General features: G+C 36.8%; 1 protein-coding gene across 3 annotated transcripts in view; it reads left to right on the forward strand.

Annotated features, from left to right (window-relative positions):
• KIAA1109 (KIAA1109 ortholog) overlaps positions 1-12,321 on the forward strand; it is a 195,776-nt gene that overhangs the window by 85,000 nt on the left and 98,455 nt on the right. For all 3 annotated transcript variants that reach the window (XM_045287399.1, XM_045287398.1, XM_004711839.2), the window contains exons 40-44: positions 1,787-1,929; positions 4,930-5,149; positions 5,516-5,674; positions 6,477-6,652; positions 9,625-9,800. In XM_045287399.1, the coding sequence (XP_045143334.1) occupies positions 1,787-1,929; positions 4,930-5,149; positions 5,516-5,674; positions 6,477-6,652; positions 9,625-9,800 (874 nt within the window). The remainder of the gene's footprint in view (positions 1-1,786; positions 1,930-4,929; positions 5,150-5,515; positions 5,675-6,476; positions 6,653-9,624; positions 9,801-12,321) is intronic.

Below are 12,321 nucleotides of genomic sequence, written 5' to 3' on the forward strand. Positions count from 1 at the left end.
CTCATGGATATAGAACCCAGACTGTGGTTGGCAGGGATTGGAGGAAGTATGAAATGGGGAGAAACTGTTCAGTTAATAAGGGGTTTTACTTTGAAGTTATAGAAATGTTTTGGAACTAGATAGAACTGGTCACTGTACAACTTATTACATATAAGGAACTGAATTGTTCACTTGAACATGGTTTTATCTGAATTCTACCTTAATAAATTATTTTTTAAGAAATAGAGCTTTTACTCACTTGATTTTAGCCCTAATAAAAGAAAAATGAGTTCTTGTGGCATGGATCTGCTTCGTATTTGTCCTCATGAGGAGATTACTGAAGATAGGGGTGCCAAAGCAAAGTGTGGTGAAGAAATCAGATCGTGTCCAACTATAATATATTTATATATATGTCTGGGATCTTAAATGCTTGCCTCAAAACAAGCAGCCTTCTCAGTGAGAAGTCAGTTAAATCCACACTGAAGAAGTGCAGCCTATGTGATCCAAGAGTTGTAAATAATAAAATCCAAACTCAGGGGAGGGAACCAGAGCCTAAATTCTGAACACTCGATTTGTGGAATGTTATGAATGATAGGGAAGCTAAATCTATTTTTGAGTCCCTACATGGATTGAGTCTCCAGTGAATCCCCACTGACTGTGATCTAGGAATGTGAACAGCCTTTATACCAGACAAAGAGCATTAAAAAGTGGATTTTAGCCACTGTAGTTAGGCTGGACTGTAACACTTTGTCATTAGACCTTCTTTTTTCCCTTTTTGAATTTAGTCTATTTAAAAAAAATATTTTACACATTCTTTTAGATTGAGATTTTTCTGTTTTATTTGATCAGTGTTGCTGGGCTCTTTCGTTTCCTCTCTCTCTCTCTGGTACATTTTTCAAGATAGCAAGTGGATTAATAATGCCCTGGGGCAAGGAAAGGGAGGTTGGGGGGAAATGGAGAGTCAACAGCAATGAGTACAAGAAGTAAGGGAAAAAAAAAAAAAGAAATAACAAAATATCCCAAAGTTGGTTTGCGTGACTCCAATTTAATAACCTGTTCTCCACTTCTGGACTGACTCTTACTTATGCACATATGACCTGGGCCCTCTGGCAAAATGTTTCCATGTCTCAGTAGGCATTGACTTCCTGCCTAATCTTAATCAACCTTTTTCTCAAGCTACACTAGAAACAGGTTTCTTTCTCCTCTTAGCTGTAGCATATAATTCCTTACAGCCATTAAAAGTAACAGTAACTGCGATAACCATTAAACAAAGTATGGTCTCGTTCACACTCTCTACTAAGGTCAGAATTTAATTTCATCATACTCCTAATTGCTGGCAAATAATACCTCCAAACTAAGACTGTAGCCACAGGCATATGAAATCCAGACTATTATCACATAAGGGTTTCTGCCTGGAAGGGCCAAATTAAGAATATAACTCAGTAATTATTTTGTAATTTTTTAAATCCCCAGACAAGTTGATAGTATAATATAGTATAGTGAACGGTCTTCATATGTCTGCAAATGTTAATCTGTGAAAATTCGTTACTTTCTTCAGCATAGTTGGCTGGTTCTTTCATCTCTGTCCATATGTCGATGCTATTTTTTCTTTCATGAGACCAGTTCCCTTAATGAGGGGATTGTGGTTGGGGGGATAAAGGAGAATTGAATATTGATTGCAGTGTTTTACATAATTAGTTAAAAATGATGTAACTTTGAATGCAGGAAAATCATCAGAAGTACTAGAGTAGATGTTTCAAGAAAATATGGGTAGTCTTACCTTTCTTCTCTTTTTGCACTGTTTCAGCCACAGTCAGTGAACACACGATGCTCCTCGAAGGAACAGCTAACCGGCCTCCTCCTGGTGGCTCTGGACCTGTAACTGGAGCTGAGATAATGAGGAAGCTCTCAAAGACGCACACCCATAGTGACTCTGCATTAAAAATTAAGGTAAGCCATTGCTTCTTTTGGTTACTCAAACCTCGCACAGAAAAGGCTTAAAATGTTTGTTATCTCAAATGTAAATATGATATGTTGTTATTAGGTGCCACTAGATCACTTCTGACCCTGTGCACAACAGAATGAAACACGGCCTGGTCCTGGGTCATCCCCACAGTGGTTCCTGTGCTTGAGCCCACTGTTGCAGCCACGGTGTCAGTATTCGATACCTACCCTAAATACAGATGTTAGATGCGTACCCTAAATACTCACATCGTGTTTGTATGTTCAAATTAACTAGATAGTTTGGGTCAGGCTATTTTTAGGGTTTTAATTATATTTTGTTTTATAAAATTTAACTAATTTGGGTAAGAGGCATATGTAGAAAGTGCTTTTGGACTATAATCTTGAGACTTAGGCTGCCTTGATTTGAATCATTCCTTTGTGACATACTTGCTCTGTGATTGATCAAGTTCTTAACTGTACTGTGCCTTATTCTCCTCAACTATAAAATTAGGATTATGATAGCAACATCCTTCTAAGGGTTTTGGTGTTAAAAAGTTAAGTTAATGTATTTTAAAATATGTTTACATAGTAATTTTTCAATAAGTTATTGTGTGTTTTTTGTGGATTGTTATGGATAGTATTCTTTTCTGGACATTATAAACAAGAGTTAATCTTTTATTTATTTATTTATTCACAATTAATCTTCTAACTCTCTGGAATTGTGGGTTTTGACTTACATTGATAAATCAAAATCTATTATGTAAGTGACTACTATGTAAGTGACCATATTAAAATATAAAATATCTGTATAGGAAATTAGATAAAAATAAAAGACAAATTGCTAGTTGCCTGATATGCAAAGAGCTCTTCCTAAGTACTAACAACAGCAAAAACATTCCCGGAAAAATGGTTAAATGATAAAAATAGGCAGGTCATAGAGAGATATGGATAAACATATAAAAATGTAGTCTCTTAATAATAAATAAATGAAGTAAAATGAAAACTTTAATTGAACTTGTCAGATTGACAAATCTAAGTCATTTGATCATATTGGCATAGGTATGATGAGAAAACACACACGCTAATGCAATGTTGGTGAGGGTGTAAATGGTGCCGCTGTTTTGAAGAATAATGTGTTAATATGTATCAGGATTTAAAATGTTTGACCATACATTTTCATGTCTAGGAATCTGTTCTACAGAAATAGTCCTAGATTCTCAAAGATAAATTTCCAAGAATGATCTTTACTATTTGCATAATTTGTAATAGAAAAATGATAGGAGTAACATAAATGACTAATCATTAGAAAATTGCTTAACAATTGAGTGTGTACCAATACAGAAGCATGTGATGAAGACTTTACAAAGAGATCTATAAGTTGATATTGATCACAAAATACACTGACTAAGGTAAAAAATGAAAGGTGTTTGTATATTGAGTAAAGTTTAAATATGTATATGAGCATATATGTATATGTGTGTATACATATATATGTATATGTATATTTATTATATATCATTGCCATTGAGTCACTGCCTACAGTGACCCTATAGCACAGGGTAGACCTGCCCCTGTGAGTTTCCAAGACTGACTGTAACTGTTAACAGGAGTAGAAAGCCTGTCTTCCTCCTCTGGAGTGGCTGGTGGTTTCAAATTCTCACCTTGCAGATTGCAGCCCAGCATGTAACCACTACACCACCAGGACGTGTGTGTGTGTGTGTGTGTGTGTGTGTGTGTGTGTGTGTGTTTTAGTTTCATCAGGTAAATTCTAACTTGTGACAAACCCAGGTGAAAGAACTTCAGGGTTTTCATTGACTGATGGAAAAAAAGGTTTTTTTAAAAAGCATTTTTCTTTTATGTGTGTCTCTGGGTAGATTTGAAGTTCTCACTTTTTTATTACCAGTTGAGTGTGTTAACTTTCAGTTATATATGTCTATGGACATATATAACTCACTGCCATTAAGTTAATTTAAACTCTTAGAAATTCTGTAAGGCAGAGAAGCACTGCTCTATAGGGTTTTTGAAACTGTAAATCATTACAGAAGCACTCTGCCCCAACTTTCTTCCAACTAGGCTCTGGTTAGTAGGCCAACACATAACCCATGAGAGCTCCTTTGTGCTTATATAGATATCTATGAATGGCTAGTTGGAAAACAAGAGACAGCCTCTGGGAAGGGAAGAAAGCTCAGGAAAGACATGTTTTTAGGTCTTTTTAATATTTGGATTATTGGGTTTATTCCGTTTCTGCTCTATAGCTAGATACCATGGACACCTTAAATTCTCAAAACATGATTTAACCTCTTTGTTTTTCCAAGTTGGCAGTTTTTCTGATACTCTGTGATCAACTTAAGCTATTTTACAGTTAATCCTATTCTTTTTCCAATTTTTTTTACAAAAGCCATTTATTATGGATTGTAAAAGACCTCCAAAGAATTGAAACACCAAATACTGGTTTAAAAATCTTTGCTTTGCAAAATACTTCTGTGTCTAATATCTTTTTATATTATGTTTTAAACTGATTTGAAGTTCTGATCCTTTTTGTAAATCATTTTATTGGGGGCTCTTACAGCTCTTGCCGTTCTAATCTTCCATATGACTATTTTGTAATTTTTGCTTTTTTGGTTTTCTTCAAAGAAGAAATTCTTTTTAACATTCTAAAACCCTCCAGAGTCAATTCTTATCATGCAGGAAAGCAATAATAATAATAAGTTGGGCAAGTCATGGGAATCTTGAAATCCTTCCCCACCCCAATTACCAATAAATAAATTCTAATAGGGCCTTACAGGATAGATTATAACTGCCTCATAATAGTTCTTTCTTTTTTAATGAATTTTTCAATTTGAAGTGGGTGTGTATAGGGAGCATATACATTTCTATTCACCACAGTTGTGGAAGCTGTGATAGATGTTGGTACTAATGTGTAGTATAAGGGCAGTAATAATAGTTTTAGTGTTCCCAGTGGTTATTAAGTGCATGAGGAAGAGCCCCATGTTGTTTCTTCCATAGGGCATCCACCCATATCATTCTCTGAGCTATACCAGTGGAGACACTGCCACAGACTCCCCAGTACATGTCGGACGTTCTGGGATGCCAGTAAAGGAGAGTCCGCGGAAAGAGAGTCTACTGAGCTACCTGACGGGAAGCTTTCCCAGCTTACACAATCTCCTGGAAGGCACCCCCCAGAGGAGTGGTGCAGCGGTGAAAAGTAGCTCTCTAACAAGAACAGGTACATCCTCTAGAATGAATAAAAGCAGCTTTTACTGCACAACCTTTCATGCTACATCTTTGAGAAAATATTTAGAGAAAACTGTATTATTGTCTCTGTATTTGAATCATTCCACTGTCTTTATAGGCTTAGTTTACATTTTTAAATTCTAACATTGGCAATACTGTCAACCAAGGTGTGGTGGGGATGTTGTCTAGTCCAGCCAACATCAAAATGATCTTTATTGACTCCTTTAATTTCAAATAGCCACATCATCCAGTGAGATCTTGAAAATTTCTGCGTACGGGCACTTTAACACAACTTCAAAAAAACTGTGCTCTTCTCCTTAGTGTATAAGTAATAGTATACTCAGTAAACTATTTTCAGGAAATACAGTGGCTACTGATATGTTATCCGAGCATCCCTTGCTATCTGAGCCATCATCTGTGAGCTTCTATAATTGGATGTCAAATGCAGTGGGTAATCGAGGAAGTGTGGTACAAGAATCTCCTGTAACAAAATCAGGACACAACAGTCTTCCGACAGGTATTGCATTATCACATTTTTCTGTTAAGCCATTAGAAGGCATGTGTACTGTTCTGGGGGAAAAACTTAATTTTTAAAACATTTTTTTAAATATCATGTTTTTTAAATGTTTCAGTGTATGTTCAGTAGAGATTAACTCATCTATGAAATGCTTTTGATACAATTTCAGTTAAGAAAGTAGAAAAAAAAGTAAGCTGATACTTCTTGTTCCTAAGAAAAGACACATATGGTAAATATGATTGTATATAAATTAAAGTGTTTAATGCCTCCATATGTATAAGTGGAATACATGTAAGTAGAATATAGAGAGACAGAAAGGAGACGGGCAGAGAACTCACCAGTAGTGATTATCTTCAGACTTTTAAGTGAATGCACTCATCTTTTGTCTTTCTTTTCTCTGAAACCGTGTAATCATTTAATTCTATTGTATTCAATCTGTAGATGAAAAAGAGATGGTGCTTTCACGAGTTCTTACACCTTCCTGGTGCTCGCCTCATAACCAAGTCCATACTGTAGCATAGCTGCGAAGGAATGAATGCGTTTCTGCGACACCAATGATTTTTGCTCTGTGATAAGTAGCCCTAAATAATGCCGCCATGTGGACTTGGTTAACTCTAACATAGACTTCATGTATGAGGATGACTGATATTTTCTGAAAATATTTTCATTTTTATAAATTTATATGCACTTAAGTGGTTTGGTAGTAGGTGCAGACTAAACGAATTTGTGTAACTGTATCACTTTTAAGTTGTTTTCACTTCCAAATGATTTACATTTTATTCTTAAAATTTTGCTCTGTTAGGTGTTGCACCCAATCTTCCTACAATACCCTCTGCCTCGGATTTCAACACTGTCTTGTCTAGTGACCAGAACACACTGGACGGGACACATTCTCAGCACAGCACTAGTCAGGCTGACGGGGCAGGTGTAGAAGAAGCAAACCAGGGGTTTCCAGCCGTTCAGCTTGCTGATGCACAGGTGAGCCACCCTCTTTACCCCAACTCACCTTCCGTAAGCAGTACTTTGCAGTGGAGCCATTAAGCAATGTAAACCTTGAAATTCGAACTTTATTTGGTGCCTAAAACCTTCATGCAAAAAAAAATGAGCCTTTAAAAAGTATTTGCATGAAATTAACCTTTAAGATGTTGCATGTAACATTTAGAACAGTATATAGGTAATTTATAAATGCAAGTTACGAAGTGATGAGACCACCACCCCAGGAAGGTCACCTATGGAGAAAGCAAACAAAGTCATTAAAAAGACAGGAAAGGAAGAAGAGATCATCCAAGGTAGATATCAGAAGAGATTCTGAAAATTGCTCTTGAATACAGAGTAACTAAAGCAAATGGAAAAATGGTGAAGTAAAAGAGTTTATTAGAACATTTCAAAGGCCGTTTGAGAAGACACAGTATTACAACGCAATGTGCAAAGACCTAGCGTTAGCCCCAAACTGACCAAACGCTCAACGTGGATCAAGGTGAAAGAACTGAAGGAAAAATTCCAGCCTTGAATTGCAAATATTGGAAGACTCTATGGCAGAATATTGAATGATGCAAGAAGTATCAAAAGCTAATAGAAGGAATACAGAGTTCTTTAGCAAAAAGAACTGGTTGATATTCAGCCATTTTAAGAAGTAGTGTATGATTATGTACCAATGATACTAAAGTAAGAAGCAAGCTTCACTGGAGGCATTAGTGGAAAAGCCTCCTGGAATTAACAGAATACTAACTGAAATGTTCCAACAATCTGATGAAGTACTTGAAGCGCTTAATCACCTGTGCGTATAAAACTAGAAGAGAGGTACCTGCTTACTCAACTGTAAGATATCCATATTTTTTCCCATTCTAAAGAATGGTGACCCAAAAGAATGAAGAAATTATTGAATGAAACATTAATATCATGTGCAAGTAAGATTTTGCTGACCATTCAGCAACATTTGCATTAGTACATTGATAGGGAGCTACCAGAAATTAAAACTGGATTCAGAAGAAGAAAAGGGATATCATTGCTGATGCCAGATGGATCTTGACTGAAAGCAGAGAATACCAGGAAGATGTTTGTGTTTTACTGTGCCAAGGCATTGGCTGTGTGGATCATAACAAACTACAGATAGCTGAAGAAGAGTGGGAATTCCAGAATACTCTATTTTACTCTGGTGGAACCCGTACGTGGATCAAGAGACAGTTATATGAACAAAACAAGGGGATAGTGCTTTATTTAAAATCAGGAAAGGTGTGTGTCAGAATTGCTTCCTTTCACCCCACTTACTCAGTATATGTGCAGAGCAAATAATCTGAGCAGTTGGATTATATGAAGAATGTGGCATCAGGATTGGAAGAAAGCTTGTTAACAATTTTTGGTACGGAGATGACACATCCTTGCATGATGAAAGCAAGAAGGACTGGAAATCCTTGCTGCTGCTGATGAAGGATTGTAGCCTTCAGTGTGGATTACAAATCAGTGTAAAGAAAACTAAAATCCTCACAACTGAATTTATAGATAATATTTTGTTAGATTGTAGCCTTCAGTGTGGATTACAAATCAGTGTAAAGAAAACTAAAATCCTCACAACTGAATTTATAGATAATATTTTGTTAAATGGAGAAAAGATCGAACTTTTCAAAGCTTTCACTTTGGATCCGTGATCAATGCTCATAGAAGAAGCAATCAAGAAATCAATGGTGTACTGTGAAAATCTGCTGTGCAAGTCCTCCTTTAAGTGTTGAAGAGCAAGAATGTTACTTTGAAGACTAAAGCGTTCCTGATCCAAGCCATGGTATGATTCAAGTGCTTTGTGCTCATGTGAAAGTTAGATAATAAATAACGGAGTACAGAAGATTAAATTATTTGAATTATATTGTTGGCGACGAATAAGGAGAGTGTCTTGCACTGCAAGAACAAACAAATCTGCCTTGGAAGAAGTATAACCAGATGTTCCCTATAAGGAGGATGGTGAGATTTTGTCTCACATACTTTGGTCATGGAACCAAGATACGACGTGGCCCTGGAAAAGCACGTCGTACTTGGTAAATGAAAAGAGTAGCCCTGGCAAGGAGATGGATTGACATGGGCTACAACAATAGACTCAAACACATCCATGGTTGGGAAGATGGCACAGGGCTTGCAGTGTTGCCTTCGGTTGTACAGAGGGTCGCTGTGAGTTGGAACCAAGTCAGGGGCATTTAGCAAACAGCACGTTCATCACAGCACTATTCACAATAGCAAAGAGAGGAAAGCAGCTAAAGGCACATTTGTAGTATAATGGGTAAACAAACTGGTAAACGATGGAACATACTATGCAACATTAAGGAAGAATGATGAACCTCCGAAACACTTCGTGACATGTGTGAACCTGAAGTACTTCATGCTGAGTGAAATGTGTCAAACACAAAAGAACAAATATTGTACGAGACCAGTTATAAAAAAATACTAAATTTTTACACTAAATTAAATAGACTTTGATGTTTACCAGGGACAGGAGGGGCAGGGAGGGGCAATCACAGGCTGGAGGGCAGATGGGTGTTATTTGGGTGAGGGGAAGACAGTCCCCAGCAATATGGACGTGGGGATAATCATAGAGACGGAGGGAGAAGAGCAAGGAGATGTGATGAGTGGTTGGATATTTCCTCATTCACTGGGAAACATTATTTTAATGCTGTGCAAGAAAAAGGGACAAAATGGAATCAAATGAATTAAACTAATTCAAAGTTTTATTTTCTTTGTACTTTCAGTCTGGTAGAATCAAGGAATCTTTGCCCTTATGATTAACTTGAAGATGAGCGGCATAATAGATTTTAAACAAATAAAATTTTAAGTAGGATTATAGCATATGTATTATATGATCTCTTCTTGCTTCGCTATTTAGTAATATGTACTAATGATAAAGGGGGAAAATCACTATAAATAATGGGTTATAAAGTGAACTAATATACTGATTTTATGTCTGTTAGGTTGTTTTCAAACCTCTTCTGAGTCACACAGGGATCCAGTCACAGGATGCAATGCCACTCTGCTACCGAATGTACTTTGGAGAGCACCTTTCCTTCTCGGGGACTTTGGACTGCCTCAGAGCGGACATCGTGGATTCAGACACAGCCAAAGAGAGGAAAAGCAAAAGAGCGAGAAGGTACCTTTTCTGGGGGTGCTGCTTTTGTTTAAGATTTTGTACAAAGGTTATAGTAGCTGTTTGTTCTTAACTGACTACTGTATGAATCAGCATGGACTGGATGACAGTACATACTTTCCATCCTAATATCTTAATGAGAAAATAATTCCTTGTAATCAGTAGTCACATTTTCTTATTAATAAGTTGGTGATTTATCCACAGATTCTAAGGTCTCTTTTTAATCTACTTTTGTGCTATATTAACACAAGAGGATTGCTCAAAGTGTACATGTTGATATACTTATGTGCACTCAGCCTTTACTTAGTTTCAGTAGTTGAATGTTAGGGACTTATGGGTAATAATGCTATATTTGCTTAGAATTTATTCCTGGTCCCCTTTCCGAGTTAATAATAGTTTGGCATGTTGTCAGGAGAGACCGGTCTCTGGAGAAGGACATTATGCTTGGTAAAGTAAAGCAGCCAGGAAGAAAGAAAAAAGGCTGGAGCTCTGTAGTATGACCGACCTCAACAGCACTTAATAACAACTACACTTTCTGCTAAAATATAATCAGATCAAGAAGTTAGCTGCCAGAGAAAGCAAGGAATGCTAAATGTAGAGCGTTGAAAGTTAAAGGGCCATCTCTTCTGTTATTCTTTATTGCCAAGAATATGTTCGTAGTTTCTTTATTGCTTGCATAGGAAATAATATGCCAAGTATTAAGAGTTAACTAATCTTTTGGAAAATTGGAACATTACTTTATGTCTGATTAGTAGAAATATGAATATAGAATAGGGACATAGGTAACAATATCATAAGAAAATTTTGTAACATTCTTTGACTTTATCCTACTTGTGCTTTGAGAAAGTGGCAAATCAAAAGACGTCTGAGCTTGTGTTCAAGTATAGTTAAATAAAATACATTTTTCATTTGAAACATTTTATTAACATTTTTAAATGAACAAAATTTTATAAAAATCTTTAATACTTATGTATAGAGGTAAAGAATAGTTTTCTTATTTTTAACATTTAAATAACTGAGAATTTTCTCATGGCATGAGAACATGGAAATTATATCATCTTTTTTACAAGCAGTCCTTGCTGCTTTTTCCAATATGGGTTTATAAAAATGGCCATGCGAGCTGAAGAGTGATCTTAATAATCATTGGGAAAATCATGCTTGTTCCATGACCTTTATAAATGTCGTCAAAACTTTAAGCACGTTCTCATTGTTGAAAATAATAAATATGTAGGGAAATGAAAAAATGCTAAAGCTAATGTTTATTTAGTACCTGTGTTAGTCTGGGTAGACTAGAGATACAAAATTCATAAACACTCATATTTTATGGGACAGTTTTATATAAAGCCTAAGTGTACATTAAGAAAGCATCCCAACCCAGTGCTATCCAAGGCCATAAGTCCATTAGCCCATATGTCCAACATTGACCTATAAAATCCTCAAACTCATAAAACACGCAAAATGATGCTGAATACAGGAGGAAAGCCAAATCAGTGAGCGTGTAAGTAAGCATCTCATCACTGACAAGTGTCTCCACGTGGTTTCTCCAGCACCCAGGGCTGCATCAGGGCTGCTTCCATGTGGCTTCTCCTCAGGGATGTCTTGCAGGAAATGAGCCTTGCCAGCTAAAGTAGAGAACTAGGTAAGGCACACTCATCCGACCGTCAGTGAACAAGAGACCAGATAGTTGAGCCTTACCAAACCATTTGTCTCTCTGCCCCTTCAATTAATCCCACACGTGTTCATCGGCTTGGTTGGCACAATAAACCTTAACTATCACAGTACCGTAAAATTTGAAACATTGCAAATTAAATTGTTTTCTTCTTTGTGAAAAATTTAGCAAAAATGTTTTGAACAATTATTGTCTCCTCATCATGGAGAAAAATACAGAACAATCATTTTTCCTATGCCTCACTGAAATGTATTCCTTTTAAACTATGGATCAACTTCTAATGTTTACCTGCTACACTTTTTATGTCATGAGATAGCACCAAGAGTTCCTTTTGGGTCCAGTGGACATGCTCCACACCTGACTCTTGCTGGTAATGAAATCCCTCCTCCATTTTAGAAGGTTCATTTCAAACACAGCAGGATGCCATTCCAGGAAATCCTGTTCATAGTCACTCACAGGTGAATCCTATCAGAATCTTCCCTAACCTTCTTACCACATACGTGCAGGAAAAGGGCACTTGGTAGGAGTTACAGAGACTTTGAGTAGAAGAGTCACATTAAACAATCTACTGCCCTTATATGCTTGGATTGATTAAAAATGCACACTGACCAACCCCAACAGACTTTGAAATACATAATTGGTCACTGCGCATTTTTTTAGGTGCCTTGATGGTTTCATGGGATAAACATTGGCCTGAGAGTTGTGCCCGTGTATGCCATCTCCTCCATAGTGCCCATGCATGCCATCTCCTCCATCGTGCCCATGTATGCCATCTCCTCTATAGTGCCCACGTATGCCATCTCCTCCATCGTGCCCATGTATGCCATCTCCTCCATCGTGCCCACGTATGCCATC

This window comes from Echinops telfairi, unplaced genomic scaffold, assembly GCF_000313985.2.
Source record: "Echinops telfairi isolate 266 unplaced genomic scaffold, ASM31398v2 ScPeMD7_14;HRSCAF=57, whole genome shotgun sequence".
NCBI lineage: Eukaryota > Metazoa > Chordata > Mammalia > Afrosoricida > Tenrecidae > Echinops > Echinops telfairi.